Genomic DNA, 18596 nt, shown 5'->3' on the forward strand with positions numbered 1-18596 from the left:
AACATCGGTCTGCAGCCTCCACACATCCACACACACCACAAAATATCTTGAGAAGCATTAACTGTAAACTTTATCTTACTGTCTCTTTCACTTGTCATATAACCTAATGCTTTCTTTCTGCATAACCTGGCACAACAGAAGCCTTCTCTCTATATATAATGCAGCAAAGGAGGATATAAAACATCCCAAAATTAGTACCTGTAAAAGAAGCAGTCACAACACACTAGAACCCCCATGCAGCTTGCGAAGCTGGCAATCAGACTGTCCCGTCCTCTATTGCAATGGCTTTAAGATGAACTACAGGTGACTGGCATCCGTTAGAGCGTGAACTCTAGGCATTGCATCTTTACTGATCTGCAGCGAATTGTTTCCCCTCACACTTTTGTGCCTCCTCTGGTTTCCCGCTCTGTTTTCAGCTGCTGGACGGCACACAGTCGGCGCTTTGTTAGGTGGTGATATCCCTTGGCGTGGTGCAGACAGAACAACACTTCAGTCAGCAAACAAACACAAGCGTCTGCAGCAGGCAAACACAGTGCGCTCAGTCGCTCTGCACTTGTGTGCTTCTCTCTAATGATACCCTCCGTTTTCCCCCCTCCCTCCTTGCCTCTCTCTCTCTTTCCTCCCTGTCTCTCTCTCCTGTTGGCTCTGACTTTGAGGCGGGAGTGTTGGGTTGGCAAATAGACTTGCTGCAAAGCGATGACGGCCCACTGCAGAAATATTCCGAGCCAGAAATATTTAAGGGCCCAAACAGCCCCTTCAAAACGGTGCCTTAAGGAAAATTTCTTCTACCATAAGTGCCTTCTCCTCTCTCAAAGAACAATAAAAACATACTTGACTTGGCATATATATATATATATATATATATATATATATATATATATATATATATATATATATATATATATATATATATATGGAGGGAGAGAGAGAGAGAGAGAGAGAGAGAGAGAGAGAGAGAATATATATATATATATATATATATATATATATATATATATATATATAGCTAGAGAAGCATAAAAATGACTTTAAAAAGATGTCGTCATCACCATTATGTTATTTTTTTAAACATTTTTAACACAGTTGAAGAATTATTAGCCCTCCTGAATTATTACCCCCCTGTATATTTTTTCCCAGAGAGATTTTTTCAACACATTTGTAAGGCCAGTGGTTCAGATTTTCACTTGCCCAAACAAAAACAAAAAAAGTTAAAACAGTGGTGGAAAGAGTACTGAAAAATAATACTTTGATAAAAGTACTATTACTTGCCCAAAAATGTAGTGCAAGTAGAGTAAAAGTATCAGCTGTAAATATTACTCAAAGTATGAGTAAAAAGTAGCTCTTTCAAAAGTACTTAGAGTAGAGAGTAGTGATTATTACACTGTAAAAAGCTGATGCATTTACATGTAATTTATGAATGTGTGTAAACGTAACATTCTGTAGTGCATTTAGTTATTGCCCAGCAGGCACACATCATAAGATGTTAATATTAGGTTAACAACCTAAATTTAGGTTGTGATGTCAGGTGACCAAAATCCAATGTCTAGCTAGCATCTAAGGACAACGTTTTTTTGATGTCTAATAACAACATCAATTGAAAGTGACAAAAATCCAACGTCGAGCCAACATCTTAAACTAACATCATATTGACTTCAAATACTGACATTTATTCATCAGGTATGGCAACCAAAATCCAACATCTGCTAAATGTCATATTGGTAACGTCCACACAACGTCAAGCTGTAACCTTGCCGTCAGGTTACGAAAAAAGTACTGTGCTTATAACATCCAATCAAATTAAAGGAACCGAAATGCAATAAAGTTTTTACGACATTACAGAGAAGGTAGCATTTAAAGGCTTAAAAGCACAAACTGTTTCTTGATTCCCCAAATTGGGCCAGTAATGGTCCTGTCTTCTGTCCCGAGCATCTCTCATGTTGGCCCAGGGCCATCGGGCAGTCCTTATTGTTGAGCCCTACTAATAATATTGACCATAAAATGGTTTTAAAAAGATTTAAAACTGCTTTTATTGCAGCCGAAATAAAACAAATAAGACTTTCTCCAGAAGAAATTATATTATAAGAAATACTGTGAAAAATATATTGCTCGGTTTAACATAATTCGTGAAATATTTTAAAAAAGGCAGAAAAAAAAATCCACAGGAGAGCTAATCATTTTGACTTCAACTTTTGTTAGACTTTTGTAAGACTTAATCTGCAGACTTAAACGAAAAAGACATCTGTAAACTTAAATGATATTTGTCATTTTACATGCCAATAGTAGCAATTCCAAAAAAGTGGAAATTGGAAACTTTCCAAGTTTCTTTTTTTTTTTTTTTTTTTTGGTATTCTTATTTTTATGGCCCTATATGGTTTAGTACCCGAGTTATTGCGATGTGGTTCTAAACTAAATGTGGGTCACTTTGCGTACATCTATAACTATTTTACATTGGTAACTAATTATTAATCAAAATCTACAATGTTTATTTTGCTAGTGCACATATTCTTTAGGGGAACGATTCATTTGTGCAAGTTAATCCACAGAAAATGTTTGTTTTGTTAATCTTTAATCAAAGTCTTATCGTTTGCTTCCATGTTTAGAGTAGTGGACCTTCTCTGTTGATGTCAGTTTGACAGCTTCAGCTACAATATTCTTATCCATGCCCCTTTTACCTTTAGTTTGCTACAAGAGGATGATGCGCAAAAAGAAAGCCCTGCCTCAATATTCTATTGAAGTTGGAAGTACAATAACATACTGAAATAAAAGTCTCAGCAACTTTCAGTTGATGTCAATGTCTAATTCCATATGATTTTAGTTCTTCACAAACCTTTCTTTCAAAATCTTTATTTTGAGGTCATACAGGTAATTTCCAGAGATATTGGGTTCTCAGTGAGACTCCAAAATATCTGCATTACAAAAATAGCATAAAATGCACAGCTCTGATTGCAATAGATATACTGTAATTGTCAAACTGAGTCACATTAACTTACTTTTTATCACCTGTATGCCAGATTCTATATTTGAATCAGTTTTAGCATATTTGAAATAAGGAATTTCGTTCATTTAAACAGCTTCCATTACTACCAAGTTCAAATATGCAGTGCTGTATGTTATAACTATATGTTACCACATTAAAATCACAGTATGTCTGAGACTGATTACATTCATGCAAACTTATTAAAATGAAGTTGCATGCAATTGTTTTGATTGAAGAAAACGCATTTTCTAGTTTTTAGAATGATATTCTTCTTTAAATATTGTTTAGAACTACACAATTTGTTTTTTGACCACTGATAAATGAGTATTGACAAAATTCAATGATTTGAACATGAATGGGAATCTAACAGTATATATTTTGGCATGTTCTATGGAATTTGGTACAACCCTTCCTACTCCCCAAGAACTGTACTTATCCAGAGCGAGCAGAAGGGCTGCCAAAATCACTCTGGACCCCTCACACCCAGCACACTGCCTCTTTGAACTTTTACCTTCTGGTCGACGCTACAGAGCACTGCGCACCAGAACAGCCCGACACAGAAACAGTTTCTTCCCTCAGGCAATCCATCTTATGAACACTTGATGATAATTATTGTGGAACCAACATCACTACTTGCTATACACTTTTATACACATATACACTTATTTAACAACACACTTAACATGCCAAATTGCACATAACAGCTGCACATATAACGTTGTATATAGTAATAAACATGTACATACACTTGTCAATCTGTATATTTGCACTCACTACTTACTTGTATTTTTTAAAAATATATTTATTATCTGTTTTTTGTCCTGTCTCTGTAATTCTGTTGCACTGTAGAAGCTTTGTCACGAAAACAAATTCCTTGTATGTGTGAACATACCTGGCAATAAAGTTCTTTCTGATTCTGATTTAAGGAAAAAGTGATACATTTCTAGTTTCAACATTGTTTTTTGCACATTCCTCTTTGAAAAAAAAGGATTAATTGCATACAAAGTGACCCAAATTTTTATTTTGACTGCAGAAAAAGTGTACACTTGATCAATTTGCTCATGAAGCCACATGGAGATTCCAATATTTCTGAAACTAAACCACATCTGATCATTAAAATAAGGATAACAACTGAACAGTTTGGTGAAAACCAAGAAGTAAAATTATATTTATAGTCCTTTTAAGTTACAAGCATGCAAACTTGAAACAAGTGGTGGTAAAATTTCTGTGTGATTATCACAACGTTGCCATCATGAGTAAATATACATCCATGACATCGCTGCCACTACCTTGTTCCTTCATTTACCATATTAAACCAACATTCTGAGTGGTAAATGGATTACATTTCGCCTTTTTTTTTATCAATAAACCATTACATGATTTCTATATACTAATTCAGACAATATGAACCACCATGGAAAATGCACATTTGTAAACCCTCATTTTGTGCTTTGTGTAGTGTAAAACGCAACACATTTTATGATTAATGTCAGGTTAATGCATGTGTACATGCACACAGAAAACAATGAGCTGCAGTAGATCAACGCCAACGCCGGACAAACTCTCTCTTTTATGTTTCTGTATAAATGTAAATATGCATAAAGATTATCAATTACCTAACCACCGAAATAGATTACATCACCCAATGTGTCAATCAAAAAGCACCAAGTGGAACACAAGCCTTAGCTGTAAATCTTTGCTCTCTCTGCATTAACAAAGCAGTAACCACAGTGAGCTTGTCCCAGACTCGATGACGTTATCCTTAGCAGCATTGAATGATTACAAGGAGCTCTGATGCCCGTGTTGATAAGAACCTTTCCTTTTTGATGAGGAAGATGCAGAGTACAACTGCTTGTTGTAGACTTTTCCAGGAAAAGAAGTAAACAGAGGAAATTTACAAGGAAGTTATCCTTTAAAAAGAGCATTTATTCTGCTATAAATGAAAAGCCACAACTTAGCATATGTGTTAAAGACTCAAAGGGGGAAAAAAGCAAGGCAAATAACAGGGAAAGTGCATGTGTCTTGTGTCCTAATGATCTGTTTATGAATGGACTGGTCACTCAAAGCTTTAACGCTAGTTTCACTGAGTCCAGTGAAAAACAGTTGCGGGGAGGCAGAAGGAATGGATGATGCTATGCGTTTGTTTCGTCTCACTCAATGGAAATGAAACGCCCACCCTCCTAAAAGCAAGATTTACAGGTTTACTGGTTTGTTCCACGAAATCAAACCCATTAATGAATGATTCGTTTGAAGACAGAGAATTTTTAAACCCCAGCACAAGTTGTAAAACTTAACACAGCGATGCACAATCCGTTTGCGTCAGACTTCCACCGTGCATTTTTACGTCGCCGCTTCAGAAAACATTAGCGTTTGTTAGAATATTGTGAACTGAAATCATTTCAAAACAGTGCAGTAGGAACTCGGATTATCCGACCGCCCGACGTGACCCTACGATAGCGACTCTCACATGTGGTTTAAACGGAATGGAACAATGAAATCTGAACGCGACCACGCATCCAGAAACAAAGTGAATTCCGACATTTCTCCAGAAAACTTAAATACTTTCAGGTTTTGTCATTCGAATCAATGAATGGACATATATATTTGGAGTGCTTACCTATTTAATGTGTACGAACCGTTCCGTTTGAACCTCATCTTGGATGATAAAATTTTGACGATTAAATCCAGAACTGTAAAAAATAAAAATAAAAAATAGGCTGCTAACGGGGTAGGTTACAGTAAGCTGCTGAAACACAAAGAGAGGGAGTCCTGAGTACGAGACCGCCTCTAATGTCTGCTTGTCTCAGTAGGGCTGGCTTAAAATCAGAGAGGGGGATGAGAAGGGGATTAATAACACTTTGTTGTGTGCCTGTCAAGTTATTTGTCTTAATAAAATGTTATATTTTGTCTCAGCTACGTTTCCTTTAGCAAAACCAAGGTGTGTGTTAATGTGAGGTAACTAGTAAACAAACAAAAAGCCTTTTGTTTGTCATTTAATCTTTTAAAAATGATCCCCGTTATAAGTTTGTGTGTGTGTGTGTGTGTGAGAGAGAGAGAGAGAGAGAGAGAGAGAGAGAGAGAGAGAGAGAAGAAAAAAGAAACATGTTGTGGTCATACCATCAACTTCCATTAATTTGTCTTGATCCAAACAGTGAAAGCCCAAGGATCCGCCTAAGACAAGTTAGCTGCTTCCGAAAACACAGGTCGGGATGAGCTAAAAATAGTCATAATGATATACTTAAGATTGATCTCAACTCCCAGACCCCACCCATTTCAAAAACACTGACTGGTTCCACTTAACTCAAAGTGCCAGGATAAAAATAGAACCAGACCAAAAGTGGGAGCAGTGCTGCTCTGAAAGAAGCAAAAAGGCATGTACTGTTCTTCATGTAGGCTAAAGGGAAAAACACAGACGAGAAATAACTTTTGTGATCAGGGTAGTTGGGTGTTTTGTTTTTAACAAGTTTGATAAACAAGTAGACTATGTGGATAACGTTATTTATTCAAGTAAGGGGCAGTTTCAACACTTTTTCAAAAGACAAGATGTCTCGAAGACATTTTTTTTTCACGGAAACAAATTTTTTTAATATAATAAACCCACATCTATCAGACCCCCATCCAAATTGCAATGTGTACATATGATAATGCATGAACAGACAAAGTCAAACGCTGCAACTGACCACACAGGGGGACGGTTGCAACAACCCATAACCCTAACCCTAACCCTAACCCTAACCCTAACATTCATTAAAATATAATAATACTCAGATCCAATGCGGACCATTGCTTTTTCTCCTGCTAGACGATTCACCACTATTCTTATTCATCAACCAAAGAAGGCTTCTGTCAGTTGTTATGGCTGCTGGCAAAAAAAAAAAAAAACAATCCTGAAAATATGGCTGGATCCATCTGCTCCGACAGATCTATCCTGGAGGGTCTATCTACTAGACATTATTAGTTTGGAATACACCACAGCCAAAATAAATGGTGCCAGAAAGAAAACTGTACAATTTTGATTAAATATGAGAGAGAGTGTATCAGATATGTTTCAATCCTGATTTTGAACCTATTATTGCAGTATTACTGTTTTTTTTTTTTTTTTTTTTTTTACTGTTTTGTTCAGTGGATCTCTGGCTTTGTTCAAAATACAAAAATGTTCAATAAAAAGAATTAAAAAGTAATAATAAAACCACATTCTAAAACATCAGGTTGGATTTATCAAACTGACTAAACGTAAACTGGTTAAATTGATCAATTTGTTAAATTGGCCATATAAATACGGACTAGTGAAAGAACAAGCAACAACCATGTTTTGGTCAATTATCAGCCCTACAAAAAATCTGAACAAAAATATTTTTCAAGAAAATCCAGACTGAACGTTTACTAAACTACTTCTTTATACTTTAAATGAATTAATCAATCCAATAATTAATTCTTTCAAATTAAAGAACATCGAAGCGGTAATAAAATATAAATTTTTACATTGTTAATATGACAAGCTTTTAAATTAATTGTGATAGGGGACCATTTTAACAGCATGTTGATTAAACTTTCTATGCCAGGCCCGTAGCCAGCCTGATAAAAGGAGGGGTTCTTTTTTTTCTGAAAAAGTGGGCCTTTTTGCAATTATTATTTTCTATTTAATCATGATATTTAAATAAATTTTAAGCACTATTTTAGCTGAATTAGCTTGTCGGCCGGTCATCATAACCACACTTTTTGATGTCCCAAAATATTTACTAAAGAAATATGAAAAAAACACAAATTTTTAAAATACAAATTTATCTTATTGTCATTTATAAGGCAAATTACAAATAACAATGAGGCCAGGACATTCAACTTTCCTCAGTCAGAATTTTAACATTTGAATAAACATAATAATAATAATAATAATAATAATGTAGAGCTTTACAATTTTTCTAGCCTCTCTTGTAAAAAAAATAAATAAAGCACATTTGAAAATTCATGGATAAAAGCCAAAATAGTATTCAATTTTCAATTGAATAGTATTTTTTTTGTTTGAATAATGTCCAAGATTTTGAATAAAAATTGCTTGTAAAAAGTTTTCTCTATTTAAAAAAAATACAGTAATGAAAGACTTCACTTACGAAAGACTGGATGTTGGACTTATGAAAAATAATAGTTTGCATTGGTCAAAACTGATTAGCTTAAGTCACGACAGCCAACAAAGGATTCCGCTTGGTCTTAAAGCCTTTTCAAAGGGTTTCCACAATTTATGATGGCATAGCAGTCAAAATAAGACAAATGAGCTTATGTTTGGGACAAATTCTGGACCTTTGTTAGTGAGGGGTCATTCAAACCACCCGAAGCCCACCCCCCTGGCTACGGGCCTGTATGCTAGGTATACAATAGCTTTAACACTTGATAGTTATACCCATTTGAAGCTAAGAATACAGTGATTTAAATTACACAAATGAATAATGTTTCACAAAAACAGATTAGACAGTATGAGAAATTTTCTGAACATAAAAAAAAAATTACTGAAGGAATGATGACATGTGGCTTATTTCTTTTAGACTGAAGGAGGATCTAACTGATTATCACTCTCATTCCTGAATGAAGGAATAAGTCTGCCCCATGTTGCAACCGTTCCGCATCCTCCCTATACAACATCTGCATTTTGGAGGCCTGAAAATTACTTTTGAAAATGTGTTTTAAAGTGAAAGTTTAAAATAATATAGGCTACCATTTTTGTTCCTGTTTAAACAAACAAAAAAAAAAAAACTTGGTTTTTGTGAAAAATAGTATTATCATGAACATGTGTATTACATGCTCATTCTACAATCAATATTTCAATCAATATTTGACAGACATCTTGATTGTTTGTTTTTATCAATGTAGAAACAAGAATTATGTGTGAAGATGCATACAAAGTAACATAACTAATGGGATAGTTCACCCCAAAATGAAAATCTATTCATATTTTACTCACCCTCAAGTGGTTCAAAACTTTAGTGACATTTTGAGCACCATTATTAGCTGAATTAGCTTGTCAGGGGGTCATCGTAAGCATTTGATGGTACCAAAAATATTCCCTAAAGATATAGAATCAAGAAACATAAAAAAAAAATAATAATACAAATTTATTACATCATATATCAATAGAAAAATGTGTAGCCTATCATTTATTAGACAAATAACCTACAAGTCAGCACATTCAAATTTTAAAAATTTGGCCATTTGAATAAAAACAATTAAAACATAATAATAATAATAATAATAATAATAATAATAATAATAATAATAATAATAATAACAACAACAACAATAATAATAACAATAATAATGATAATGTAAAGCTTCACAATTTTTCTAGCGTCACTCATAAAAAAAGTACATTTGAAAATTCCTAGATAATAAAACAAAAACTTGCCTAATTAGCTAATTAGTATTAAAATTAATTTTAAAATGGGCCGCTTCTGGTGCTTCACACCTTTTCATTGGTAATTTTTTTCTTTCAAGAATAAGGTCCAAGATTTAGAATAAAAGTTACTTGTAAAAATGTTTTCTGTAATAAACAACAATACAGGAGGTCAATTGTGAAAGTTGACTTCACTTACGTCAGATTCTGCGTGGCCTTAAAGTCTTCGGTAGGTTATTTCCACAATTTATGATGGCATAGCAGTCAAAACAGGACAAATGTATGGGGAAAATTCTGGACCTTTGTCAGTAGGGCGTGGGTCTTTCATACCACACTTGGCTACAGGCCTGATGTACCAATAAAAATTGACACCATATAGAAAAAACAAATACTATATGGAAGTTAATGGTTACATTTCCAAGAAATTTCAAGATTATTTTGTGTTCAACAGAAAAAAATGAACTCTAACATGATCATGACAAGTGAAGAGTGAGCATGAACAATGACACAATTTTCACTTCTTAGTGAACCATCTGTTTATTAACGGTGTCTTTAGTCATTTCTATGGATCTGTGTGAACAGGGATAGTGTTTACATCATTGTTTTCTGCCAGTCATTGTTTTTTCCTTGTCGTTGTTGAGTAAAAACATCCCCTGATTAGGGCAGTACCACCACAATTCCCATATATATTTATGAAAAAATCTGTTTTATCTATAGCTTGGTTAATAAACACTTATGAATTGGATTGAATAAATTTATTAAATACATTTAATTATTAATCTTACCATATCCATTACAAAATATTCAAGATTTTCTCTTATGCTTTTAATTTAATTTCAACTCCTCTTTAGTCCCTCTAATTCAATTTCCATTCATCATCCTGTGGGGTGGGGTGCGGTAAAGCCATTTCAAAAGCACACTCGTGTATTGAAAAGGAGCCAATTCTTACTTGCTCAATTTTACTCAACCACGTTTGAAAACAAAAAGGAACAATCTCTCAGTATATGATAAATGGGTTTCTCTCTCTTCAGGTTAGTCTCTTGCAGAGAGCTTGGGTGGCAGGTTCATCGTTATAATTACAGCGAGCTGGCAGTGTCCTGAGTGATCGATCCCTGCGGCTGCAGTCTGCAACGGGTTATGCAATCCTCAGCGAGAACCATCAGTGCACCAGGACCAACCAGCTGTACAGTCCCAGGACAGACTGCTGTTTACGGTAGAACATGTACACGCACCTATTTTCAGTTTTATAAGAGCAGTACATCTGGTAGTGGCTAAAGTAACTGCAATCAGCAATAAAACAAGCTATATGAAGCTATTGCCTAGACTGGAAAAAATTATTCATTGAATTGGATAAATGTCTTTTAAGGTAAGTGGTTACAAATACTTATATGGGCTGAATTTAGACAAACAAATTAAGATGAACATTACTAGATTGAATTTGTTTGTTTAAGCTCATATAAATTGCAGCTATTGTATATTCTTATTTAATTTCAAACTAGTATGAAATAAAAGGCTATGTGCTCTGTATCTGGGTAACAGGGCAATTTACTTTGGCAGAACTAATGTTCACTATAATTTCGGAATAATATTTAGGAAAATTTTCCCTGCCAGACTGTTACAAAACTCAAGTTCAAGTCTCCCACATGCACCATCCATCAGTAGGATATGAGGTAAATGTCAGTTTTTCAGAACAAAATGGAAGAGGGAGAAAAAGAGGAGAATGAAGTCAAATATTCAGTAAAATAAATATCAAAATCCATGCAAAGCTCAAAACTCAAAAACAAAACCTACTCATAGTTGCAGTAATTATCAAGGCTAATTCTTCTTTAATTCTTAAAGTTTGTTTTTTGAGTAAAATGTTTCATGTCTATATGTCTAAGTGTTGCAGAGATACAGGCCCTATATCAGCCTGGTGTCACGTGGAAACGTAACAATTTTTTTGTTTTGCCAGTTTAGTGGCGAATTCGTACAAATTCACGAGTTCAGTCATACATAAATGTACGATTTTTAAAAGGAGACATGGCATCAAACCCAACCGCCATTGGGGGATAAGCAAATCGTACTAAATTGTACGAATGAGATTTCATACGAATTAGCCACTAAATCAAAAAGTTACGAATTGGCATGAGATAGCATCATGTTGCGCCATAGCCATATCTCCCTGCAGCCCAAGACCAGTTACTTACTGAAGCTAAGCAGGGCTGAGTATGGTCAGTATCTGGATGGGAGACCACATGGAAAAACTGGGATGCAGTTAGAAGTGGTGTTAGTAAGGCCAACAGGGAGCGCTCAACCTGTAGTCTGTGTGGGCCCTAATGCCCCAGTATAGTGAAGGGGACACCATACTGTCAGGGAGCGTCGTCTTTCGGATAAGATGTTAAACTGAGGTCCTGAATCTCTTTGGTCATTAAAAACCCCATGACACCTCCTGTAAAAGGGGTGTAACCCCGGTGTCCTGGCCAAATTCCCAGCCCTTACCCATCATGGCCCACTAATCATCCTGATCAACCGAATTGGCTGTCTCTTACCTCCACCAATAGTTGATGTGTGGTAAACGTACTGGCGCCGTTGTCCTGTGGCTGCCGTTGCATCATCCAAGTGGATGCTGCACACTGGTGGTGGTGTGGAGAGACCCCCCTCATGATTGTGAAGTGCTTTGGGTGTATGGCCATCCAAGATAAATGTGCTATATAAATACACATTTCATTACATGCTTAAATAGTGAATGCATTTGCTCCTATTGGTACAGCCGTGGGCGTGCTAGTCTGAGTTTAGGCACATTGTTGGTGCATTTCTATTTTAAGGCAGCTGAAATAGACCATGCTATTGACCAACTAAAAGCTGGTCAAAGTTTTTTTTATTATTTAAAAGTGTATTCGTGATAAGCGGGTCCAAAATGAGCCTACACTTTGCTTAATTCACACACAAGGATGCGCAACAGCACTGTAATATTTTTAAATATTAAAAATGTAAGTATTAAAATGTAAAAGATTATTATTGTCCAAATAAATTAAAAAACCGCTACCTCCTCCCGTGCCTTCCTCACCTCAGAGAGCTTTGGTGGATGGTGGCTTATTTCGTAGATGGTCTGCTCACACAATTTAGCAAAGCATCCAGTGTTTTTGCTAACAAAGTCCACCATGTACAGCGTGAAAATTAAGTATTGAACACATCACAGGTGCAATGGACTTGAAATTTTCTCTGGACATTGGTAACAACCAAATAAATCCACACATGCAAAGAAAACAAATCTAATTAGTTTACTAATTAAGTTATGCATAATGAAATAAAATGACGCAGGGAAAAAGTATTGAACACATGAAGGAAGGAAGGTGTAGAAAGGCAGTGAAAGCCCAGACAGCAGCTGAAATCTGAAATAGTTTTTCAGCAACCCTCTGCCCTTCGTCATTGTAAATTAATATTAGCTGCTTCAGTCCAACATCTACATTAGCAGGATGATGAAGATGAAACCAGGGTGGACATTTCAGTAAGGCAATAATCCAAAACACAGCCAAGGTTTCAGAGAAAGAAAATCAAGCTGTAGAATGGCCCAGCCAATAACCTAACTTGAATCCAATAGAAAATACAAATTAAAGATATTTGATAGACGAGACCCACAGAAACATCAAGATTTTTACACTGTGACAAAAAAATTAATAAATCACACCTTAGCATTTCATGTGACTTCATTCTCCATATGAAAGGCATCTTGGGAGGCATCATGCGATAGCGTAGCATCCATTGGATGCACACGTCAGAATCTCGCTGGAAGAAGACGCAGCCTATGTATTCGGACATACTATAAAGTATGCTAAAAACAATATGCGGGCTAAGTAGTATGTCCGAATTCATTGGCTGCGTCCGAAATTGCAAACTTTCTTACTATAAAGTATGCTAAAAACAATATGCGAGCTGAGTAGTAAGAAAGTTTGCAATTTCGGACGCAGCCAATGAATTCGGACATACTACTAGGCTAGCATATTGGTACTATATAGTATGGAAGTATGCGATTTCAAAAACAGCCATTGACTATTTTTAGACCATTTTCTGTACAATAAGCTTATGCAATCAAATGTTACAGGGTTTTAGCACTACTAGTTAATAAATGATTTATAACTCATATTATTACTTATTCCAAACATTTCACTTTTATTATATAGGCTATATAGCATTTCTCAAACAATAGGAAAGGGGCTAGTAGGATTTGGGGTCATCTTACAATCTGCTGTTGTAAAGAGCATAGCGTGTCATTGCTCAGTCCGATAGCGCGGGCCATGTGGTCAGGGTTACGTAAGTGTTTGCTGAAATGTGTCAGACCTCCTGGTTGGACACGCTGCCAGTAGGCACACATGAACAATTAAATCAATCACCACCAACCCTAGATGAACCACACAGTATCTCATAATAACCTTCCTCTGCATTACTGCAGGAATGATATAATATACATGATGACTATTTGTTGGCTCACTAATCTATTTAATGTAGCAAGATTTGTGCCAAAATTAACACAATGATGAATTGATCCAAAACCTTTTTTACCCAAAAGAGTCAATGAAACCTCAGGCAGTAACTCGTGAACTTATGTAACTTTTTATACTGGGATAAATAGCCAAAGAATGCGATATTAGTTTTCACACAAGTTTAAGATGATAACATTTGTGGGAGGCTGGGTAGAGACTATAACAGCCGCTGTGGTCCTCTCACTCCTCTAGAACATTCCATTCATATCCGCATACTTCCCAATATAGTCCAACATCCCTTTTAAAGACACAGAAAGAGCACCTTCATTTGGGTTCAAAAGCTACAGGTAAAACTGCGAATTTACACCATCAAACTGGTGAAACAGATGGTCATTCCTATTAAATAAGTCTTTAGGATTGGTATATGGAAGTTCTTTTACAGTAGAGGTAAAGACATGATTTTAGAGTGAACGCTTTCACAATCGAAGATGATTAAATGCTGCCATCTAGTGTATAAATGAGATAATGAGATAAATAAACACGCTTTAGATCGTTTGGGCAATAATACGGGCAAGTCATTTTATGGTGTTTTGTGCCTTTTAAAGAAACTTTCTTACACAATAGCCTGGACATACTGCTAAATGAGGGAACTATTTTTTTTTCACTCTGTAGGGTTACTTCACCCCTACTTCACTCACTTTGGTGTTATTGCAAATGTGGACTAATGAGCATCTTTGGAAAACGAATAAGGTTATATTAATCAAATCTGGGTTTTTTGTCCCTTCATTGTTATTGTCTCAAAGCTCAAACTTCAATCCAAGTCCTTTGAATAAACAGAATTATTTAATACGAAGAACATAACCTTGGGTCTTAGTCAGTGATACGTTTACATGGACATCAGTAATCGAATTATTTGCTTTAATCTAATTAAGACAATAATAAGAAGGTGTTTACATGAGTTGCTTTTTGAGTGTTATTTTCATGATCACGTTTTACATGTTATATAGCACATAATTCGATTAACGTCATTGCGTCACCGCGCTATCCGCATTTCCTCTGGAGTTTCATGTTATGAAAACGAGAAATTGGATGCAACTATGAACTGCTAAAAGTGTTGTTTTAATTGAATGGAAGGAAGGAAAAAAAAAACTCCGCATTTCACGATGCGGGTGTCTGTGGTCTGCACTGACTGGGTAGGTGCAAAGAGTGTCAAACAGCCGTGTGTGTGTGTGTGTGTGCGCGCGCGCGCGCGTGTCTGTGTGTGTGGACTATCCTGTCGCAAAACGCAGCGAAAAGTCCTACATGACGTTAATAGTTCGATTAAGGTGTTTACATGTCTGTACTGCACTTCAACAATGTGACTAAAATCGGCATACTCCACACATCTTAATTCAATTTCTCTTTAGTTCGATTATGGCCTTAATCTAATTAAATTAATCAAAAATCGCTGTTTACATGGTTAATTCTTAATCGGAGTATTGTCTTAATCACATTAAAATCTAATTATTGGTGTCCATGTAAACGTAGTCAATGGTTGCTCAGTATCAACAGAAGCTCAACCATATACTTGCATGCATGAAAACAAACCTCACCGTTTCTTGTAAAAACTCAAACCCTTTGGTTTTGCATGCAAGAATAGCTGCTTTTCTAGTCTGGTTCATTCAGCGATTCCACTGTAGGGTCAATTGCTCACGCGGAAACTTGAAATACCCCTGAATCAAATGTCACACAACCCACTCAGTTCTGCAGTAAGGAAGTCAAGTCAGTTTCAAACAGGTAATGCACACCATCACGAAACGAGCAAGATGGAGACAACCATTGCTAACTGTGGAGCATTATAGGGCACCTATCATTCAAAATCAACTTTTGGGAGCAGTTTAGACAGAAATGTGTGTAGGTATAGTATGTACACAGTCATGTCGTAGAGATATAAACACAACATGTCTTATTCTTGATTTCCGGAGAATCTAAATCCCAGCAATTTTGAGGCCAATCACAACATGACGTAGCAGCATGGCTCACAAATATTGATTGACAGGTCCGTATTATCATGTCTCAGTATTAGCGCATATAATCATGTCCACAAGACAGGATTTGCAAAGAAACTGGGATTAAAAACTCCGTTCCAACTCTCTGTGATCCAACAATACTTCAAAAGACAGTAAGTGTACACTTTGTATTTTTGTAGCATTTTCAATTATACACATACTATATGAGATACGTAGTTCACAACCGCTGGAATCACCACAGTTGCATAGTGCACACAAATATAAATGAGGATGCTTCAATCACACAAAAGGAATCCCAGTTTGTGGATGTTATTTTGTACAGTAACTTAACTGTAATGGATCTCTAGTCAGCTGCACAATTTAATTGATGCGCACCCTGTCACATTTGTTGCAAGGAGATGAGAAAAAAACGGCGCAATGTGTTAAGCGTGCATGTGTGTGTGAGCGAACGTTGTAACAGCATTTGTGTGTGGCTCATTCATTGTTGCAGAAACATCAAATAACCATTGGTGGTTCAGTCTTAGCTTTGGTATTTGTGACAGGCTCTCCGCTTCATCGTGTTTCGATTTGCTGTCTGTCAGTTTGCTACATTTATTCTGACATCTAACCCTTGTTATCCTTCTCTGAAGAAACATGTCCAAAAAGTGGGCAGGGAGAACCAGCTTATTTACATTTAAAGGCACAGGCGCAATACAAAAATTATCCATAATATCAAACCAGGTCCTTTGAATAATTGTTCTTTTTGTGTGACCATTGTGAATCACAATGATTTTATACTGCGACTGCAACTTTTTTGAAATGTTCCAAAACTTGTACAACTGTGCTTTGAATCTGTAGCTTCCCAAGCTTTTGTAGTTCTGACATGGCTAGTATGAACTATTCTTATTCTGATGCAACAATCAAGATACTTTGCTGCCATACCATGGCTGCAGCAGGGGCAACGATATTATAAATCACCTGTAATAGACCCCAGCTACCTTCCAAAATTACCATCTTAGTACACATTATTACTACAAAAGAGTCCAGCTTTAAATAGGGAAATTATCTCTTTGGTACTATTTACCAATTACCATCTCTTTGGTAATTTTTGAGCGAGATGTTAATGGTCTATTTCAGTGGTTCCTAACTTTTTTTTGCCTGAGACCCCCTTTTCCCCTGTTGTAAGGCCCCCCCTCCACATTTATTGATATTATCACTCATATCAGTTTGCAGTAGGTATGACAAAAAAGGTTTTCAAATAAACTGTGTTCATTACTATATCTAGATATGTTCATGCACAAATAATAGCCTAATGTAAAATATAAAAGCAAAACATCATAGGCCATTTGCATTGGGTACACCTTGCGGTATTTGGGATGAGTTGTCTGCAAATGTCTTATTAATTTGGACGTCCTCCTGCAATTGTTAGCAAGACTCTTTGCTTCAAGAAAATGGAATAAAACCATAGTTCTCTTAACTATCTTTCCTGCATTTCGTGTTTTCAGTATTGCTAGCGCTGTGACCCAAAATGTTTGGAGCTTCCTCACCTGGGTCCAGTATGCTTGGGTCATCATTACTATGAGCTGCTGAAAGCAAATCAGTGAGACTCCAGTGATCAGTGAGTCTTTTTTGTGGAGAACGAATTACAAATTTGTCAGTTTTTTGGTCAACCAGGGAATCAAATGAACTAAGGCAACATGATCGTTTTCCTAATTGTCCACTGCTAAATTTTTTAAAAATATGACGAGACCCCCACAGAGCTCACTATGGGCCCCCTTGTGGGCAAGTACACCCCTGTTGGAAACCACTAGTCTATTCTGATTCAATGCTAAGATAAAATAAGCTAAGCTAAAAGTGCTCCCAAAAGACCCAGAGATAGCAAAATGAATTCAAAGGTGGTAAATCCTATCTGTTTAACTAGAGGAGTTGTAAAATAAGAATAATGAATATGTTATAATATAAATGTTATAATAATGAATGTTCATTTAACAGGTTCAATTGTAATTTTATGAAACTACAACAATAATTTTGTGCACACGAAAAAAAAAACTTGAAAATTGCCCTGAACTGACACTGATGAGAAAAAAAAACTTGAGTTAAGTTGTTACTTTAGCTTTGTGTGTGTGTGTGTGTGTGTGTGTGTGTGTGTGTGTATGTGTGTGTGTGTGTGTGTGTGTGTGTGTGTGTGTGTGTGTGTGTGCATGCGTGTGTGTGTGTGTGTGTGTGTGTGTGTGCCACTGATAATACATGGAGTGTTTTGACAGTGTTCCTTCTGGGTTTTGAAAGTTTAAGGCCCTTGCTGTCTATTAAGGGGCAGAGAGCTCTTGCATTTCTTCCAAAATACCTTAATCTGTATAGTGAAGATAATTGAAGGTCTCACTGATTTGGAACAACGTGGGGGTGAGCAATTAAGAACATCATTTTAAGTTTTGGGAGAAATATCCCTTTTCGTGACCAAATTGAGAATATCTCTTTATGAACATTTTGAAGCATCGGAGGTGAATAGATTTCCAAGGCAAAGAAATCTCTCAGAATTATTGAAAAAAGTTTTAATTTTCATTGAAAAAACAAACTTATTTCTTATGGACTTGAAACAACATTTGAGTAAATCACTTTAATACCCTTTCCATCGTATATGAATAATCATGGAACTTTATACCAGGTGGCTTTCTACATGTTTCTGACTCAAAACTGAACTTCAGGGTGTTTTGTGGGTATATTCAGTGCAACGGTTTGGTCTGGTGGCAATATACTGTAATCTAGACCACTTTAGTAAAACCATATGGTTT

At 36.0% G+C, this 18596-nt stretch overlaps 1 protein-coding gene across 3 annotated transcripts in view; it reads right to left on the reverse strand.

The window, feature by feature from the left end:
* Nucleotides 1-18596, reverse strand: part of mob2a (MOB kinase activator 2a) — an 86240-nt gene that overhangs the window by 51512 nt on the left and 16132 nt on the right. Inside the window, exons 1-2 of one of the 3 annotated variants that reach the window (XM_056451801.1) lie at nucleotides 6095-6122; nucleotides 5595-5667 (exon numbers count right to left, since the gene is read on the reverse strand). The exons of 1 other annotated variant lie outside the window; for it this stretch is intronic. In XM_056451801.1, coding sequence (XP_056307776.1) covers nucleotides 5595-5667; nucleotides 6095-6107 — 86 coding nt within the window. In that variant the 5' untranslated portion in view covers nucleotides 6108-6122. Of the gene's footprint in view, nucleotides 1-198; nucleotides 563-5594; nucleotides 5668-6094; nucleotides 6123-18596 lie in introns of those variants that run through there. One more of the 3 variants, XM_056451802.1, reaches the window with a different exon arrangement.

The sequence above is a fragment of the Danio aesculapii genome, chromosome 25 (genome assembly GCF_903798145.1).
Source record: "Danio aesculapii chromosome 25, fDanAes4.1, whole genome shotgun sequence".
Taxonomy (NCBI): domain Eukaryota; kingdom Metazoa; phylum Chordata; class Actinopteri; order Cypriniformes; family Danionidae; genus Danio; species Danio aesculapii.